The 21,132-nt window shown below is 37.6% G+C and overlaps 1 protein-coding gene across 4 annotated transcripts; it reads right to left on the reverse strand.

Annotated features, from left to right (window-relative positions):
- Positions 1–3,824: 3,824 nt before the first annotated feature.
- On the reverse strand, positions 3,825–19,665 carry bag6l (BCL2 associated athanogene 6, like). 4 transcript variants are annotated; one of them, XM_048201272.1, is made up of 25 exons: positions 19,512–19,665; positions 18,844–18,938; positions 18,513–18,630; positions 16,752–16,981; positions 16,549–16,620; positions 16,253–16,375; positions 16,009–16,157; positions 15,068–15,197; positions 14,770–14,973; positions 14,458–14,686; positions 14,169–14,228; positions 12,974–13,281; positions 11,803–11,881; positions 11,388–11,725; positions 9,881–10,163; positions 9,625–9,794; positions 9,251–9,304; positions 9,064–9,166; positions 8,450–8,574; positions 8,224–8,358; positions 7,460–7,528; positions 6,450–6,644; positions 6,085–6,192; positions 5,825–5,971; positions 3,825–4,576 (listed from the first exon to the last, which is right to left on the reverse strand). In XM_048201272.1, the coding sequence occupies exons 2-25, from the start codon at positions 18,919–18,921 to the stop codon at positions 4,481–4,483; spliced, it is 3,603 nt and encodes a 1,200-aa protein (XP_048057229.1). In that variant the 5' UTR covers positions 18,922–18,938; positions 19,512–19,665; the 3' UTR covers positions 3,825–4,480. The 4 variants fall into 4 exon arrangements, with proteins under 4 accessions (XP_048057229.1, XP_048057227.1, XP_048057228.1 ...); XM_048201270.1 differs by having other exon boundaries at positions 14,169–14,231; XM_048201271.1 differs by lacking the exon at positions 19,512–19,665 and adding an exon at positions 19,088–19,112 and having other exon boundaries at positions 14,169–14,231.
- Between the last annotated feature and the right edge of the window lie 1,467 nt (positions 19,666–21,132).

Genomic DNA, 21,132 nt, shown 5'->3' on the forward strand with positions numbered 1-21,132 from the left:
TTAAATTTAGTCTTAAAAATATTTTAATGTAATATTACATTGCATATGTTTTATTTTTAATGTCATAAACATTGTAGAAAAGCCATCATGCCAAGGCAAAACATCAGGAAGACAACCTCTGGGGCAAAACACCCCTCGAGGAGAATGATGTGGCACATGTTGTGGTAAAGAAGCTGCCTCAACCTAAAAGGCCTGGAGAGATGGAGAGAGCAACTCCTCATCTTTCCCTGTAACCTTCAGGGCTGGATTGTAGAGTAGGCCTAGTTGTAGAGTATGACAGTAGGTTGATGTTCTAATACAGGTGGGTCTAGTCCTGTGTTCTGAGTCCCAGGCTGTTCTAGCTGGTTCTGATTGTGCTTTGCTCTGACCTCCAGACACTAGCTGGCTCTAAGGGTGCGTTCACACTTGTAGTTCGATTTGGTTGGTTAATTTGGTCTGGACCAAATAAGAAAAAAAAAAAAACATTTAGTCCTGGTCCAATTAGCGTTCAGATTGGCAATTTTATCACCGAACCAAAAGATACCGAACCTTGAGGCATAGGGATACATTCACAATGTGATTGGTCAGATTTTATGACGTATTGCCTATTTTGAACCGGAACTTAACAAAAATCCCAAACAATGCTGTGTGCTGAGGTAAATGCGCTCGTTGTGTGTGCATAGCAGTGCGTAGCCTGTGTGTGATGGTACTTTGGCCAGCTGGGAACTCGTGAAGAGCTCATAAAATGTGTAAAGTAGTCAAAACAGCGGCAGGAATCCACCCACACAAACGAGACGCGCGTCTGATGCCTGTGATGGGCAAACTCGCGACTATGACAAGAAAAACCGACATGCGTGAGGATTCTGTCCTTTTTAGGGCAGCGTTCACATATGTTCAAATGAACCGCACTGACTGAGCAATCGCACCAGGTGTTCTGACCCCCAGACTGTGTTCTGATCTAACTGGTTCTATCTGTCATTTGAATGTTAATTAAAATATTTTGAATTATATTATGTTGTATTTGATTTTGTTCAGAGTTAGAAAAGTGTTTAGAAAAAAAAATTGCTTAATTGACCAATCCCCATGATTCTGTTACTAGTCCGACATTAGTTCTGGAATGTGTGGTTGTCAAGCTAGCTGTCAGGATTCGAACTGTTACAGCATGTGTTGTTATGGTAGTTTCAGAGTGGAAAAAGTAAGTGGATCAGTTTACCCCCTTGATTTCTCTGGTCTGTCTCGGTTTACCCCTAAGCTGGGGTAAAGTGAGACACAAGACGACTTTTTTTAAAACAATCATATTTTCACTGACCTTCGTCCTGAATACATTCTGATCATTTCTATGGCTAGGAAACATCCTGAATTAATGGGAAATGTGTAAATTTTACTGATATATCATTTTAGCTCGCTTAGAGGGGAGCAAATGTAAAAAGTGTCTCACTTTACCCCACTCTCCCCTATTCTCCTTACAGTGGATTTCAATGGCTACCAACAGGTTGAAGGTCAAAATGACAGTTTCAGTGCAGCTTCAAAGGGCTTTAAACGATACCAGATGAGTAATAAGGGTCTTATCTAGCGAATCGATCGGTCATTTTCGAAAAAAATACAACCGTTTATGCTTCATAAACAAAATATCGCATTGAACGTACTTTCCGCTTCCGCATTCTTCATAACGCTTACGCTGAATGTTCTACGCCTTCCCTATTCTACTTACGGAACGAACACGGCGCCAGTTTAGTTTTTTTCCGTAACTTGAATAGGGAAGGCGTAGGACATTCAGCGTAAGCGTTATGAAGAATGCGGAAGCGGAAAGTACGTTCAAGGTGATATTTTGTTTATAAAGCATAAACGGTTGTATTTTTTTCGAAAATGACCGATCAATTCGCTAGATAAGACCCTTATTACTCATCTGGTATCGTTTAAAGCCCTTGAAGCTGCACTGAAACTGTAATTTTGACCCGTTGGTAGCCATTGAAATCCACTGTAAGGAGAATAATCCTTCATTTCTTTTCGACTGACGAAAGAAAGACATGAACATCTTGGATGACATGGGGGTGAGTAAATTTAACAGGAAAAGTGTATTTAAAAGTGGACTAATCCTTTAAGATTAATTTTTTCTGACAGTTTAACTCTGAGATCTTGTCATATTTTATTACCATTTTTTTTAACTATAGCAAATAAGCAATTATGAGTTGCAAACCAAAATTTATTCAGACACCTTGAACATTTCATTCATTAAAACAGTTTAAGACACAAGTTATGAAGTCAGAATTGCATGATAAAAACTGTTTTTTTCTTGCAATTGCAAGTTTATATCTCACAATTCTGACTTTTTTCTCAAAATTGAGTTTATATCTCACAATTCTGACTTTTTTTCTCAAAATTGAGTTTATATCTCACAATTCTGACTTTTTTCTCAAAATTGAGTTTATATCTCACAATACTGACTTTTTCTCAGTATTGCAAGTTTATATCTCACAATACTGACTTTTTCTCAGTATTGCAAGTTTATATCTCACAATTCTGACTATAACTTGCAATTGCAACTTTATATCACACAATTCTGGAAAAAAAAAGTCAGAATTGTAAGATAAAAACTCGCACCTTTTTTGTGTTACATAACTATTAGTATTCCAAAGTATTTAGATTAAGTTACAAAGCTTGAGTAATCTAATGAAATACGTTACAAATTACTTTTTAAAGCATGTATTTTGTAATCTGTAGTAAAATACATTTTAAAAGTTGATGTCTTTGGTTTCTGTTTTTGTCTCATTCCGTTCCATTTAAATATTTAGATTATCTTCTAAATAAATTAGTTGCAAATAAAGGCATTTTCATAAGGTAATTGTTTTTAATACAGTTTAAATGTATTTATTTTTTGTTATGGAACACTAACTTTCAAAAGTGTAAGATCTAAGAATATTTCTTAAGAAAAAAATTAATACTTTTGTTCAGCAAAGATGCATTAAATTGATCAAAAATGCCAGTAAAGACTTTTAAATTGTTAAAACATTTCAAATAAATGCCTTCTATTCATCATAGAATCTGAGTATCAAAAATATATCATGGTTTTCACAAAAAATGTAAGCAACACAACTGTTTTCAATATTGACAAATATATATCCTTATAATAATAAAAATAATAATAATCATGTGATGGTAATAGCTGCTGAAAATTCAGCTTTGCCATCACAATAATAAATTACATTTTAAAATACATAAAAGAAAAGCATTATTTTAATTTTTAATAATATAACTTTTTTTTTTAACAATATTGTTGCTGAAATAAAAGCAGTCTTGGTGAGCATGAGAGTGTTCTTTTAAAAACCTAATTATTTTATGTGCATTTTTGCTGGCCTGTTACCAAAAAATTCACTAATTTGAATATCTCTTGATTTTAATTATAGTACAATTATTGTGAGAAAATTAATTTAATATGGGTAACAGGGTTACAAATTAAGCCTATATTAAGTTTTTGTTCAGTAGAGGCTAGCAATTCAGGGACCAAATGTTTGTAGTTAGTGATAAACTTATGTTTCCCATAAATTGAAGAAAAGCATGTTTGTTCATTTTTTTTTTGTATCAGGGTTGAATGGTTGAGCTACAGTGAATGAAACAAGATATATTATAAGCAAAAATCGACAATTCTCCAAATGATCTTACTTCCTAGGTTTCACAATTTTATAGCTTTTAAAAGTAGTGCAACACTAGTTTGTGCAACTTGAAACCACTTGAAAGTCACTGCGTTTGTTTTAAAAACTAAACCACAAGCACAGGTCTTTCTTTAATATCAGTGACTAAACATATGAAAGCAGACACAGCTGTTTTTTTAAAACTAGAAGCGATTCTAGACTTGGATCATTTTATTCATAACAGCCAAATTCATGAACAACATGATGGAGCCAACAGGATGTTTTTGGCATGCAAGAAATAATTACAAGTAACAGCTCTATGGCATCACTATGACTAAAACACTTCCAGTCCTCAGTGACAAATGTGCAGTGCTGTACGTCTAATCATGCTGCACCTTGTAAACAACCATCTTGGCATCCTCTTTATCTACACATTGAACAAGTCAAGCTGGAATGAATTAGGTTTTCTTCATGTATATGTGCCTAATACAACTGCTATTATATTCAATATTAAAACAACTTAGTACAACAATGTACAGCTAATTTACAATGGACATACATGAATCCGGTCAGTGTAAACCTGACTGACTGTGATGACAATATACAAAGAATATAAGATGGACGCCATGTAGAAGGAAGAAAGTCTAGTTTCTTCTGCCTCTATGGCCGGTCTAGGTCACCGGCTCTATATTTAGTCACTATCCACACATTTGACTATGGCAGACATCTGAGTTATGTGTCAGTTACCGATTTCAAAACAACTGGGTTCCCTCAAGGCATGAGACGCTATTGGCTGTTCCCTTTCGAGACGTCATGGTCATGACTGTGCGCTTGACAGATGACAAGACAGATGTGTAAGCAGAACTGTCAGGTTAAGAGTCCTCCGAAAAAGCTCTGTGTGTGTTGGGAAAGCGCTGGTGGTTGTAGTCTGGATCATCACTCAGTCTTTTCTTTATGTCACTCTTTACCTGGAAGACAATTAAGGATGAAAAGGGTTTCAAAGCCATTCAGAGAGCAAGATCACAATGAATCTGCATGGTCTGCATTCCCGCAGGATCTGACAGATTTAAAGTGCCCCTTTATGCTTTTTTTAGATATTACCTTTCATGTAGTGTGTTATTTAGCTGTTTGTTAATGTAAAAGTTAAGAAAGAACCAATTCTGAACTGCCTCAAATGAGGCATCAGTAATTCCAGTCTCACTTCCTGTTAAAGGTGCCATCGAATTGAAAATTGAATCTACCTCGGCATAGTTGAATAACAAGAGTTCAGTACATGGAAATGACATACAGTGAGTCTCAAACTCCATTGTTTCCTCCTTCTTATATAAATCTCATTTGTTTAAAAGACCTCCGAAGAACAGGCGAATCTCAACATAACACTGACTGTTACGTTAAAGTCGGGGTGTACGCCCCCAATATTTGCATATGCCAGCCCATGATCGAGGCATTACACAAGGGCAGCCAGTATTAACGTCTGGATCTGTGCACAGCTGAATCATCAGACTAGATAAGCAAGCAAGGACAATAGCAAAAAATGGCAGATGGAGCAATAATAACTGACATGATCCATGATTACATGATATTTTTAGTGATATTTGTAAATTGTCTTTCTAAATGTTTCGTTAGCATGTTGCTAATGTACTGTTAAATGTGGTTAAAGTTACCATCGTTTATTACTGTATTCACGGAGACAAGAGCCATCACTATTTTCATTTTTAAACTCTTGCAGTCTGTATAATTCATAAACACAATTTCATTCTTTATAAATCTCTCCAACAGTGTGTAACGTTAGCTTTAGCCACGGAGCACTATTAAACTCATTCAGAATCAGATGTAAACATCCAAATAAATACCATACTTACGCGATTAGACATGCTGCATGACGAACACTTTGTAAAGATCCATTTTGAGGGTTATATTAGCTGTGTGAACTTTGTTTATGCAATGATAGAGTCGAGAAAAGAGCTTGGGAGGGGGCGGAGAGCACGAGCAATTAAAGGGGCTGCAGCCTGAATCGCCGCATTTCTAATTATGCTTCAAAATAGGCAGTTAAAAAAATTTATTAAAAAAAATCTATGGGGTATTTTGAGCTGCAACTTCACAGATACATTCAGGGGACACCTTAGACTTATATTACATCTTTTAATGTAATACTAACATAATACTGTTCCACACAGGTGTCTCAGGATGGATTAGGTGTGGTTTTAGTTTCTTACCTGTTGTGTGTATGCTTCCTGCAGCTCTGGTGCCTCCAGCTCCCCCTGCAGGCTGTCTGGGGCAGTAACAGGTCGCACCCCTGCTGTCCTGGCAGCTCGACTCACGGCTTCAGCTAAAGAGAGGTGAGGACCCTCCCCCTGTGCGGTCTGTGAGCCACATGAACATAAAGGAAGGACATCTGATCAGTGTAATGCAGTTTCAATTAACTGTTCCTTTTGCACTGATGATCCATCTTAGTGAATGTAGATGGCGTACAGACCTTCCTCCTCTTGGCTGGCATCCCGTGCAGATAAGCATCAGACAGAGGAGGCTGTGCTTTCATCTTCCTCTGTGTCAACATGTCATGTCTTATGATGGGTACCCACTCCTGATTAACACAAATATCAAAATGTTCTCATTATTACTTATAGACTAAGGATAATAAATAGTCAAATTGTAATATTGGAAATTTAACTGTTATCGGCCATAACATGAAAATAATTATTGATATTAGCCAGATTTTTAATATCAGTGCTTCCCTATTTTTGCTCTGTTATCTTTGAGGTCATTTATATGCTTGTGTACAAACAAAAGACTGACAAACTTTTGGCAAATACACTGAATCAATAGACAATGGAGTCTTACGGGTGGAACAGTTGCTGCCCAAGGCTCCACCTCTCCAGTTGACTCCTCCCTGTCTGTGGTTGCCATGGCTACCGCTCCTCGCAACTCTTCTAACAATGGCCTCCCGGGTGGTTCATCACCATCAGCAGTGTCTCCTGAGGATGCCATGACTTCCTCTGCAGTGGTGGCAGGGGCAGGAGACAGACCCTCATCCATCTGGAATATATAATTACATATTACTATCATAACATACAGTTTATTATACAGACCTACACTCAGATGTGTTCAGAGACAGTCATTACATAAACGACAGTTGCATATGATGCAGCTCACACCATGTGTGTGTAATTACATTTATGATATACAATAATATACACTACCGTTCAAAAGTTTGAGGTTGGTAAGATTTTTGTTAATGTTTTTAATGGTAAAGCTGAATTTTCAGCAGCTATTACTCCAGTCTTCAGTGTCACATGATCCTTGTGCTGATGAATGTGCTGATTTGGTGCTCAAGTAACATTTCTTATTATTATCAATGTTTAAAATAGTATTAAGTGTGTATATAAATAAGGTAAAGTTACATAGTCTTTCATACAGTATGTAGGGCTGTCAAACGATTAATCACGATTAATCGCATACAAAATAAAAGTTTGAGTTTGCCTAATATATGTGGGTGTAGTGTACTGTGTGTAATTATTATGTATATATAAATACAAACACATCCATGTATATATTTGAGAAATATTTACAAGTATATGTATTTATTTATATTTTTATATAATTTATATTATATATAAATACATTTTTTTGTACATAACATTTCTCTTAAATATATACATTAATTTGTGTGTATTTATATATACATATTATTTACAAACATTACTCACACATATATTATGCAAACTCAAACTTTTATTTTGTATGCGATTAATCGTTTGACAGCCCTAACAGTATGTTTTACTCGGCTCATTTGCAAATAATAATTTTCAGTGGCAATAAACCAGACTTATTCTCCTTTTGTTGAAATGTACCTCAACACTCATGTTATCCGACTGCTGGCTTACTTGTGCACCCGACTCTGTTCTCTGAGACGACTCGTTCTGCACATGAAAAAGATAATAGAAGCATATTCAGATCTGTATTTGGTGGCTCAGTTTGGGAGTGAATCCTGATGAGGGGGTGAATCTAAATCAGGGTGTCCAAACCTGTTCCTGGAAGGCCACTATCCTGCAGAGTTTAGCTCCAACACTAATTAAAAACACCTGAATCGGTTAATCTAAGGCTGTGCCCGAAATCGCCCCCTACTCGCTTAAATAGGAAACTATTTGAGGGGACAGGGGTAGTGGTGTCCGAAACCATAGTGAATGTTATCGAGTGCACTCACTCAATAAGCTAGCGAATACCCATAATGCAGTGTGAGGGTCGTGCCGAACTAATTCTGACGACTTGCCAGAGTATCCAATGTGAGTACAGCGTAATATACAGGTATAAATTCCTTTTTAATTTTCCTTTTCATTACTACTGCAGCTGCCAGTTAGCAAAGTTTCAAATGTTTATTAAGCAGCAGCCCTTTCAGGGCACTCAGTGTTCGAATTCACTCATCTGTTCTGATTTACTCCTTCAAGTGGACTATATTAGTGGAGTAATATAGGCAATAGTGAATGAGGTATTATAGGGGGGCGATTTTGAACACAGCTAAGGTCTTCAGGATGACTAGAAATTTGTTTTGGAGCTGGATGGAGCTGGATGGCCCTCCAAGAGCAGATTCGGATACCCCTGTGTCTAAATAAAGGACCTGTGTATAGATGACGTAATGCTGAATCTGGTCCTCAGTGACTGGGTTGTGCTCCAAAATCACATGCAGCCTCATGGTCATCATACTGGTCAACCAGTTCACCAGACTGGGGTTCACTTCTGCTGACATTCTCCTCTGAGTGAAGAACAAAACATGAATGCATCAAAAGATATGCATTCAGTGCAACACCAAACCACCTTCATAAGGATGAATCAATGGATCTTACAATTCGGTGGTTGATGACAGTGGTTAAAGCTCTTTGCTCTCCTCTTAAGCAGTACAGATTGAGGGCCAAACACTCAAACAGACCCTGGGTGCACAGGTACAGCAAACGCTGGCCAAACATGTTATCTGGAAACACATTAGAAACATTGTTATTGTTAGCAAAATTTTTACATTAAAAAAAACATCCTAATTTAGAAGTAATTGGCTATTTTCTATTCTGTTTTTGACCCTCTCTTGGAAACACTCACTTTCCAAGAGGCTGCCCGCATTCAAGACTTGGAAGTAGACACCCACTGCTATGATTGAGTAACAGTTTTGCAAAATAAAATAAATTTTCAACATCTATGCTAAACGTGTGGAATTGTTTTGAAAACTTCCGATGTTCGCCATACATATTTGAGACAGAGTCTGATCTCAAATCGTAAGACACACCTATACACTTTAATGTTACATATTGCCAAGTGGGTGTCCATTTGAACCTTGTATCACATCCTTTGAAATATTAATTTGATTGATTAGATTGTAGTGTAAAATGTCTCCAGTAACAGAAAAATCATGGAATTTGAATGCCAGAGCAGTTTTTGGGTGTGTTTGTGTGGATAGTGTGGTGGTCACCTCTACAGCGCAGAATGTGAGTAGCCATGCGAGTGAACTGTTGTCTCAGGAAGGACATGTTTGTTTGGATGATGTCCACACCCTCTCGAACAGTCACAGTGGACTGAAACAAATAAGACACAGGGACTATCAGTTAGAGTGTCTGATGGACAAAATGTTACAGGATTAATCAGCAAACAAGACTTACAAAACTCTCTGCAACATACTCCTCTAGTCCATTGATCAGATCCTCAGAAGCACTCTAAATAACAGACACAGAAATACCATCAGCCTATGCAACATGCATTTAATGGAAAAGTGTTGTTTTGTAAGTGTAAAAATCAGTATTACTCTGCTTGCAATATTAAGAAATCAAATTCATTTTCATGGATTAGTTCTCGTTCATTTTCATGGATCTGTAATCCTTGTGTGACATTTCACTTGCTTTAAAATATGGTCATAAAAAGGTAAATACCGCTAAAAGTTTGTACCACACTGAACATATATGACAGTATATGAGATCTTTATGTGGAACTGACGTAGCGAAGGTCACGTATGAAAGCGGCATGAGCTCAGACTCACAGCTATGTTGGCATCATTGGGTTCTCTGCCCTGCAGATAGTGCTCATTGAAGAAGGCTGTGAGTTGGGGCTGGATGCGGCTCAGAGGCTGAGGATTACCATGCAGCAGCAGAACCATGTCCACCATTGAGAAACTCTGACAAACCAGAGACAGCAGATCTCCAAAGAACCCTACCAAACAAACACAGATAGTGGGTCACAAATTGTGGCATTGTGCTGGACTTCAAGTTGCGCTACAGAAACACAGAAGCCCTTACCCACTGCATCTCCAGCTCCAGGCGTGAAGAGGTTGCTGGTCTGGGAAAGTCTCTGGATAAACTGAGCGATGCTCTCAGTATTGCCTTGGCCAGCCCCCAGAGAGCCCATCATGGTGGACAGGACACCCTGCACGATGCCCGTGAAAAGCTCAGGGCTGAGGGTCTCTCCACCTCCACTGGGAGGCTGAGGGGCAGTACTGGGGGTGGCTGCTGAAGGGGCAGGGGGTGTGGCTTGTGAGGGAGGAGGCTGCTGGTTTGGTGGAGGAAACACATGCTGACCGGACTGTAAAGAAAACAGGGCATTCAAATGGACACATTTGGTAAAGATCAAACTGCAAAGACACAGAGAAAAGCACTCGTGATTGATCGATATTGATTTTTTTTCTATGGCTAATGCCGATATCTTAGCACCTTAGCGGGTGGCTGATATAAAGCAGATATGTACTATTTTATTTAAAGATAGTAAAAACACATGCATAACAATTGCAGAAATGAAATTTATATTTGACATATTTATATAACTTGTTAAATAAATCTGTAAAATAAACAGATTTATACCTTAGATGGCAACTTCTTGATTCTGTAATCCAATTATAGTACTTTACATAAATAAAGAAATTAGAAATGAATAAAAAGGAAGTAAACACTGTAACCAACTGTGCACACAATAATCTGCTAAGTCTATGTTGCATTGGGAATCATATTTTTTCCAAATAAAGACAAGGTTGCGCTAATTTTATTTATATTACACAGCGAGTCTGACATTAATACAGCATAGCAGCCAACTGGATATATCAGCATAGTTTGAATCAAGGATTTAAAGTTTGTCGATCACACGTGTCCAGAAACTCTCCTCTTTGCATACAATTCACATGGACCGACCATTATGCAGAGTTCACACATTTTTCGAACACAGCTTAGGTCTTCAGGATGACTAGAAATTTGTTTTGGAGCTGGTTGAAGCTAAAATCTGCAGGATGTTGGCCCTCCAAGAGCAGATTCGGAGACCCCTGTGTCTAAATAAAGGACCTGTGTATAGATGACATAATGCTGAATCTGGTCCTCAATGACTGGGTTTGAAAATTATTTGAAAAATTCACATGGACCGACCATTATGCAGAGTTCTCACATTTTTATGCTGTCTAAAATTGTACACTTATAGCTGGATTTTCAAAATGTTTGCAAAAGGAAATGTTTATTAGATATTCAAAAACTTTTTTGTTTAACAATTTTGTCCATTAATTTATTAGATAGAACTGTTAAACAGAGACAGCGAACTAATAAATAAGGAGAATGAACTCCGATACTGAAGCACTGGCATTCTCAGTTCTGTCAAAATAAAAGTCTGATGCGTTGTCAAAAAACTGCAGCTGCTGTCACATCGGCCAAACAGAAAAACTTATTGGCTGATGCCAATAATTAAAAAAAATGCTATTATACTATTTGCAGATATATCGGTATACCACTAAAAAAAAAAAAGAAAAAAAAAAAAAAAAAAGACACCAACCTGAATGAACTCAGACAAGCCCTGGATGAACGCAGGGACACCTGGAATAGTCACTGTAATGGAGGGAGCACCCCCAGACACCCCTCCACCAGCTCCCGCAACTCCTCCCAGGAGAGAGCCCAAAAGCTGAGCTAGGTTATCTCCTGGGCCGCTCTCTTGGGACTGACCCACGGACGCCGTGCTAGTGGTATGGGTGGACGTCTGACCGGACGTACTGGCAGAGGATGGAGAAGCAGTGGAGGAAGAGAAAGAGGAGGAGGAGGAGGAGGTGGTGGAGGTAGATGCAGAAGTAGAGAAAGAGAAGGACTGGGATGATGAGGTAGTGGATGTCTGGTCCCCTAACAAAGGAAAACATAATATGTTTATAAGCTGTGCGTTGCTTAACACAGGAACTGAATAGGTAAGGACAACTTACCTGTGTGCAATGGCATCAAAAGCTGCCCAACCAAACCACTGACCATCTGTGTGAGAGGAGAGGACATCATAGGACTGCCCTTGATTGAAGAATAAAAATGGAACTATGAGTCTTATGTCTCTACAAAATACAATAATGCAGTGCTTGACAATAAAACTGTCTGTCACTGGCCCGATCGAGCACAAAATGTTTATGCGGGTGTTTTTAAGTCTTGTCAATTTAAACATTTAACTGATTTTAAAGCATTCAAGCTCAAGACGACGAGAAAGAGAACCCAATTTGGTACTCAAGCATGCAAATACCGAATTGCATTGTCTTTCGCAACTACTTGCAGTTGAACGGACAAACAAAACACAAAATTATCTCAAAATGGCTGTCTTGGTGAGTATCATCATAAACACAGTCAGTTATGTCTTAAGTGAACGTAAACAGCTGAGAAAGAAAATGCATGAGTACAATACTATTGGACCTGTGCATTAGGTCTTCAGTCCAATTCACACCGCACCAACAGAAGGCGAAGGACAGCATCGCCTGTCGCCGTCTGCTGGAGCTTGTTTTCGCCAACTGAACATGCTGAATCGGAATTAGAATGTCTGTGAAGTGACGTGCTGTAATCTGGTGACTGTCAGCGTTGGTCTGCGTCTGTCGGTGCAGTGTGAATTGGAGTTTAAAGTGACAGCAGCAGTGAAGTGAAGACTCTGCAGTGTTATTTTACATTTGATTACTTTATTTAAATTCTGTACCTGAATACTACTGTTAGACCTACCCGAAAAACAAAGCACCATTTCATTTTGTTCTGTGGTATTTCTTTGTGATATTGCTTCTAATTTTTTTATTTGTTCTTATTTTATTACTGACTGCTTACTTGTTTTTAATAATGCTTAAAAGTTGTATTAGTTGGGTTTGTAGTTTTTGCTATGTTAGTGAAATTTGAATCAAGAATTTCACTGGTATCTCAAATTTTGGTGTCATAATCTTATTAGAATGCAAGGTTACATCAAAAACAATGAAAACAGTGACTATTTTATTTTATTTATTTATTTATTTATTAGGTTTTTGTGGTGGGGGCCAAATGAAAATTTTGGAAGGGCAAATAAAAATTTTAGGCCCCACTGTGCCAGTAGAAAAATAATTAGAGTTGAGCCCTGTAATGTAACATAAAGGTTCATACTTGATTAGTCTGCTGTCCTGCTGAGGGAGGCACTGCTGCCCTCAGGTTGATGGTGGTCCCCCTGGTGCTCATGGGTTGGGGGATGCGTGGGGATAAGGAGGGGCGTGTGATGACCACCCTGGCCTGAGGCGGCAGAGGGGCCGGGCTTTCTCCACCCTGGGCACTTGTGCCAGCAGTGCCCTGCTGTTGCCCCTGGTGTCCAGCAGAGGCTGCAGTTGCCATGGCGACAGCCTGCTGGGAGATCTGATGCATGATAGCCTGCATGAACTCTGGCGGCAGACCTGGTATGTGGATGGGTGCCGTGGTGCCTTTAGAGAACAGATACACAGGATTCAGTAAAGAGAGACAAATAAAACTGCTGACAAATGAAACTGCTGTAAGTCTGAATTCTACACACAAGACTACAGACAACTGACTAACAATAGCTGCTTTATATCCTAGTGCACAAATAGTGCTTAATCACCACTCAAACTGACATCATTTACTCACCCTCATGCTGTTCCAAACCTCTATGACTTTCTCTCTTCCATGGAATACTAAAGGAGGACTTTTGAAGAATGTCCAGAGCAGTGATAACTAATATGTGATAACTATTGATAACTAAAACTATTAAAAACTGATTTCATTAATTGAAATAAAGCTAAAAGATATTTAGGCCTAAAAAAGGGTGGGGGGGGGTGGAATCAAAGCTAAATAGGAATTAAAAAATATATATATAATTATTAATTATATTAATAAAAATTAATTAATAATTATAATTATTATAATTAATTATATTATTAATAATAATTAATTATTAATAATAATAAAAATGAAAACGGCACAAACACAATTGCTTTATTTAATTTAAAATGTAAATAAAAACTGAAAAATAAAAGCTAATACTAAATAATAATAATTACTATAATAGTAAATAAATGATACTAAAATAATACTTGACCAGAGAGCTTTTACTTGTTTGGAGCTCATCAGCCCTGGTCCTGAATTACTTCTATTGTATGAAGAACAAGCACTCTGGAAATTCTGGAAATATTTCCTGTTTTCCATGGAAGAGTTAAATGACTTTTAAACAACACAAGGGCCTGCAAATGATGGTAAAATGCAATTTTTTGAGTGAACTATTCCTTTAAGACACATATCCCATGTTAATGTCGGCACAGCTGGTTATTGACTACAGAGAGATGTGGAAACTAACCAGTCTCTCCAGCAGTGCTGGGGTTCTGCTGCCTTTGGCCCTGCGCTCCACTGTCTGAATCTGCTGCACAGAAATGCACAGATCAGTGGCTGGCAGTTACACTACAGCCGCCCATTCCAGGTCTGAAGAAGTCCTTTTCTGAAAGCAACTATTTTAAATCGTAAAAATCAGAATGATGAAGAGTGTTTGAGATCTTCAGAAGTGTAGCAGACCAGGAATGGGCAGCAAGGCTGAAACACAGTGCTAAAAACACTGGGGTCTGATTGGGAGGGCTGGTTTGTTGACATACCATCCAGGTTCATCTGCATCATGACCACTGGCTCCATGGTTTGGTGAGTGATTCTGATCACTCTTGGAGTCCCCTGACCATGACCTGTCTGTTGACTGGCTCCATTCGGTGGAGTAGGAGGTGCCTGACCCTGTGGCTCCGATTGGTTGCTGGGCTGTGAGGGTTGGCCCTGACCCTCACTTGTCTGTCTGCTGTTTGAAGTCATGGTCACAGTGGAGCCCAGGTTCACCTGGAAGATGACATATTCTGCAAAGTTGACTGTTTGATACTAACAGTATGAAAATAGTTTTGAACGTATAGTGGTTAGCTTACCGGAATGGGAATATGGGGCATTCCACTCTGCAGCACAACAGGGGAGGTGTAGTGAGACATCGGCCGCACCACATGCAAGTGGCGGGGAGGCTGAGCAGATAAATTGCATCGAAGGTCACTCAGAGCTACCAATGTGTTGCCAAGGAGATGGAGTGACTCTCCAATCAAATTGAGAGTGCGCTGATCTTCCTCACGTTCTTGAGTCTGTCCGAGAAAACAACAACTTTTCAGAAAATGAACACTGCCATATTTGTAACACACAGGACACTTGAGTTGCAATAAACTATCCAGTGCATACATTGTTATTATAGTCTGCAGAACTTGCCGCTCCAAGGATGGAATGTGTTCTCTCCATGAAAGGACGGAGTCGCTCCTCCACCCTTCGCACCTCTGAAAGAACCTCCACCAACTCTAAAGGGCTAGGGTGACTGTTGAGACAAAGAAAAATGTATTGACATTTGGTCTTTGACACAATCAGAAAATGGAAAAGTTAATTAATACTTTTATTCAGCAAGGACAAACGTGACAGTAAAGACATTTATAATATTAAAAAAGATTTCTATTTCAAATAGAAAACTGTTCTTTTGAACTTTCTATTCAAAGAATCCTGAAAACAATGCATCACAGATTTCACAAAAACATTAAGCAGCAACTGTTTTCAACATTTATAATAAAAAGTAATGTTTCTTGAACAGCAAATCAGCATATTAGAATGATTTCTGAAGGATCATGTGACACTGAAGACTTGAGTAATAATGCTGAAAATTCAGCTTTACCATCACAAGAAAACATTCTAAAATAGTCATTTTAAATTATAATTATGTTGTGTTCTAAAAGTTGTAAATTCTACCTGAGTCTCTCCATAAGACTGAACACACTGACAATTGTCATTTTGCCTGAGTGAGATTCTCCAGCTTTGTTGTTGAGCAACTGAAGCGTGAGCTGTTAAAGCCCCGCCCTCTTCTGGAAAAGGGGGCCGTGAACAGCAGCTCGTTTACATTTAAAGGGACACACCAAAAACGATGTGTTTTTGTTTACACCCAAATAGGGGTACAAGCTTAACAAGCTTAAATAAATGATCGGCGGGGTATTTTGAGCTGAAACTTCACAGACACATTCTCGGGATACCAGAGACTTATGTAAAAGGAGCATTATAGGTCCCCTTTAAATTCTTGGTACATGTGTTTTTCCTTTTCTTTATCATGAACACTCTTTATTTGTCTAATATTCTTCTCTTACTTGGGTCCAGACTGAGCTGTTCCTTCCGTCTGTGAAGCAGAGGATGAGGAGGAGGGTGGAGGTGGGGAGCTGTCCATTGGTTGTGCTGAGAATGATGATGGCTGAGGAGGTGGTGTCTCCTGCTGAGACGACAGTTGACTTGATTGACCCTGAAAATCAGCATCATCCTGAATCATTATTTATGTACAATTAAGAAATCTCATAAGATTGTTTGATTTGTTGGATGTAAATGTTTGTTCTGTACCTCAAGTCTGTGAATTAAAGCCTGAGTCTCTCGCAGCAAGCTTTCGGCTAGCTGGAGTCTCATCCGGGGCTCGCTCTGCACTGATTGGTCCACATTAATATGGACATCCACAGAGCCACTGCTCTGTGAGAGAGGAAATAAATGACTGTAGATGTGTCCAGAGATAACCTTTCATTTTAAAAAACAGGCTGTGACAACACAAAGCACAAGTGCCTCTGAGACAAACATTCAGGAAACACTGCTTATGATGTTCATTATTTTGTAAATATGTAATAGGTGAAGTTAGGATGACTCACTCCAGTGCTAGTGCTCACTCTGACATTACGTCCCATTTCTCCAACACCAGCCAACATTTGCTGCACTGACATCTAGAGGGGTGAAGAAATGTATATTTCTTTTGATAGAAGAATCTCTCATGTATGTATTATAGTGGATGTCTGAGATTAAGCGATCATGGATTGCAAACATGTGTCTCTTGACGTAAGGAAAGCACTGTAACCTGTATATGCTGTGGGTCCATGATGTTCACAGGCAGGTTAAAAGTGCCCAGCATGACATAGTTGTTTGCATTACGGTCGTGTGAAGTTCCTGGAAAAGTGGAGGACTGAGAGGAAGTGGATCCCCCATCCGTTGCACCTGAGGAGCCAGAAACTCCACCTCCTCCACCCCCAGGCTGACTGCTCTGAGGAGGTGCTCGCTCCACAAGATGAATGACCTTCCCATCGACATCTGAAAAACAGCAAGGTGTGATAGAAACATGCTTGATAGAAAATTATTTATAATTCATATCACACGCAGACAAAAAAAAAACAAAAAAAAACAAAAAAACTTTTGACTATACCGACCTACTTTGTCTTAGGGCTGTGTGTTTATTATATGAAGCTTCGAAAACAGTGAAATTCCTAATATTAATTCCCATAATTCTAAATTATGTTCATATTTTTCTATTATAACAACAAAAAGACTTTGTATTGTTGTACAGAGGCTATGTAAGTGGGTATTCAAAAGGGTCTTCATTTAGGAAGAAATGTCTGATTGGGGATTTAAAGTTTAAACCAATGCAAATGTGATTTTTTTTTTTAAATTCTCAGGATAAATAACCAGCAGATGATAATAAAAGATGATTATTCTTCATTAATTGAAAAGAGCAGTAATTGTGTTTATGTTTAAAATACAATCATGCAGCCATTCTTTGTCAGATTTTGCCAATGAAAATATTATTTATATATATGACTATTCTGACCATTCGTACCATATTAGAAAGATATGGTACAAACAGTAATTGTAGTATGCAGCAATCTGTTTGTTAGAAGTGTTGGGAAGGTTACTTTGGAAATGTAATGGGTTACAGATTACAAGTTACCCTATTTAAAATGTAATAAAGTAGTTTAACTATTTCAATTACTTTATTAAAGTAATGTAACTGATTACTTTTTTGATTACTTTTCAAAATTTACTTTATTTTACTTTTTTAAATTGAACTGTAAATCATTTTTAAACATTTAAACCGGGCAGAGTTAACCTTACAGTCTCAAAACCACTTGAATTAAGATTATAATAATTTAATTAATATAATTTAATTTTAACACACAGCCACCACAAAATGTACTTTAGCACCTCTTTTTAGATCGTTCTTAGGTTAAAAACAGATTTAAAATCATAACAAGAAATAGCTATGATACTGTTTTTGAAATCAAATCTTTGCATAGCAATGACAGGAAACACTGGCATCTAACAACGCCTTGGAAAAAACGTTAAGCTTAAAAAAGAAAGCATATACATAAACCCAAATAGGAAATAAAACAGTTATTGAATAAGCATGTGTCCTTTTCTGTGTTCTAAACTCCTGAAACATTGGTGTCTCATATTTTTGAGCAGTTAATGCAATTTGGGAAAGGAATCAATTAAACAAATGAGTATTATTCAACATACCCTAGCATTTTACAGAAAATATTCAGATGTAAGCTCCTTTGTAATTGTTAACATTTTCATGTAATTTAATTACACATTTTTATCAGTAACCGTAACAGATTACAGTTGTAATTAAATTACGCAACTCCATTACATGCAACTAGTTACCGCCCAACACTGTTTGTTACCTAAATGAATCAGTGTTTTGAATGAATCGGTTGCGTGAATGATCCAATGACTTGCTAATGAAAACATTCACCTGTGGCGCAATACACTGGAATGAACCAAAACGGACAAGCGGAGTAATACAAACTGTGCCAATTATTGTGAAAATTAAGGCATGACTCACTGTATTCTGTGAGTGTTCTTTCATCCTGCAGCACTTTACCCTGGTAAATCAACCTCTGTTTATCCACCGGGATATCAACGGAGGAAGCAATGTGCTCTTTAAACTGCTTCACTGTCCACTGAGAGAAAGTAAGAGAGGTGACAATCAGATTGTGAACTACAACGTAAATGATTTATCAATGTAAAGTGTATTTACCAGCGTTTCAATATAGCAGTCTGGGTTTATACTCTACAATGACACTTTGTAAACTAAGCTAGTTGGGTTACACATACAAAATAACCATAGCGCAAATTAATTCCTCTTATCATGACTGATCAACTAGAACACACACCTCTCCCCTGACAGTGAACGTCCTGCTCTGGGAATCTAGAGTTTTCACGGTCACCTCTATGGCTCCAGGTTCCTCCATGACTTGATTCAAAGTTCCTTTAAAAAGACGAGAGGATAAAGAAGGTTCCAAGAAAATTATGACTAGGGTTTATATTACAAATTAACTGCTATGCAGCACATCATCTACACTGCTAGCGAAAAAACCAGAACCCATTTAAATAAAAGAAGCTGACTGTTAGTTTTACCACGTTTTTTGTCGCGATAGAAACATCGTAAGCTGGCAGTACAGATTCGTTGATTATAATGGGAGTGTTCTCATTGTGTCTCTATAGTAACGTCGCGCGCTACTAGTGCTGTAGATGCTAGCAGTACAGATGTGTGAAAAATAAGGGACATCGTTAACACCCATATAATAAACATAATCCACAATGGCGTAACGTTACTTCATTTTAATACAGCGTATAAGCAAAAATAACCACACCTACCATTAAAACACAAATATTTGTCACTAGTCATTCATTATCGCTGTTGTTAAACTAAACACCACGTATGTACCAGGCTAACAACAGTTGTTAATCGGTTGTTAATTCCAGGGGAAAAAAACTAACCAAAATATGAATAGCAGCAGTGCATATCTGGGTTAGAAATGCAAAGGATTAAACGTCTTACTTTTAACTGATAACTGGTAGTTCCGCGACTTGGTGTTTTTAATGCTGTTTTATCCCACACACCGGCTATAGGGACATGGCTAGCTAAACAGCTAGCTAATCCCGAAACGGTGCTTTGTCAGGAAGTGATGTCATGTTGTCAAACTTGAAAGTTCAAAGTTGAGATTTCAAAATAATGTTGCCTTCTTAGCTGGTTTGCCAAATTGTAGTTATTTGTTATTCGTTTATTATACATGTGTCAATGTGTTATATATATATAATTTTTTTTTTTTTTTTTGTGTGTGTGTGGTCATTTTTTATACATTAAAAATTAAAAATTACCACAAATATAAATAAATAAGAAATTACTACTTAGGCTACTCCTAAATGTTGACAAAATTAACAAAATTCATCCCTTACAAATTCCTCCTAATATCATCTGCAACCGCCTGTCGTAAAATGTCATAAGTCATAAAAATGTAAGATTAAAATAAATAATTTTAAAATAATAAAAATAATAATAAAATGTGTTTGAAAGAAAAAAAGCTTTAGATAGTAATACATGGTTAAATGACTTACTGAGTGATAATATATAATAATAATAATAATTAATAATAATAAATAATGTGTTAATCAGGAGATGATTCAATATGCAATGTTGCAATGTTGAGAAAGCACTTCTTAAAAGTGAAATGATTTCTGTAAATCCAGTGGTCAAATGTATCTCAATTTTCATAACTAGTAGCTGGGGTGTCCAATTTCACAAAACTTCTAGACTTTCTGAATGTATATAAATTGTTTAGAAAGGAAAATTTAAACCATGTCAAAGAAGTATTAGGGAGAATCAATAAATTATGAATGATTTACTGCCATTGTGTGAATAATATGTAACCATGTAATTAATAAAAAAGTAATTATAGCCTTATAATTAGCCTTATAAAGAGTATTTTAAATTACAAGTAGGCCTACTTAATTTTTGGAACCTGATGTACCCAGCACTGCTGACAGGCGTAAAATGAGATCAGCATTTCTTATGAAAGGACAGATATTGCTGGTACATATTTTCATCTACTAGCACTCAACCAAAACACATGAGGAATAATAATTGCATTTAAGAAGTTTATTTTGAGACAAACCAAGGGAAATAGTTGAAAACTGGAAGCCTGGACAGCCGGTTGCTTTGTTGGTGGGCGAAGCTGAAGTGCAAGTTGTAATATCATTGGCTAGTGCACACCTGTCATTTTGATTTCAGCAAATCACAGTAGGTGAACGCAGACAGCCGGATTAATATTCATGAGCACAACAGCCTGACAGGCATTGGCCTGATGCCAAAGGCAATGAATATGCAATATACCTGAGGGAAAGAGGACGTGATCGAAAAGAGAATTCGTCCTTGACTGATGCGAGTATAATGTTGTTAAACAGATTTCTTTTTCACAGTAACACTGAATGACAAAAAATGTCTCACCACTACAAGCATATAATTTATTTTCTGTGTAATATGAAAAATAATAATATGCACTTTCTTTCATACATTATGTGGTCACACACCAACAAACCATACTAAACTGGCCTTACTGCAAAACCGCAAACCAGTTTAGGCTGGCTGAAGCCATTTTTCAGCAAGGCTGTTAATGAGTGAG

This window comes from Megalobrama amblycephala, linkage group LG9 (assembly GCF_018812025.1).
Source record: "Megalobrama amblycephala isolate DHTTF-2021 linkage group LG9, ASM1881202v1, whole genome shotgun sequence".
NCBI lineage: Eukaryota > Metazoa > Chordata > Actinopteri > Cypriniformes > Xenocyprididae > Megalobrama > Megalobrama amblycephala.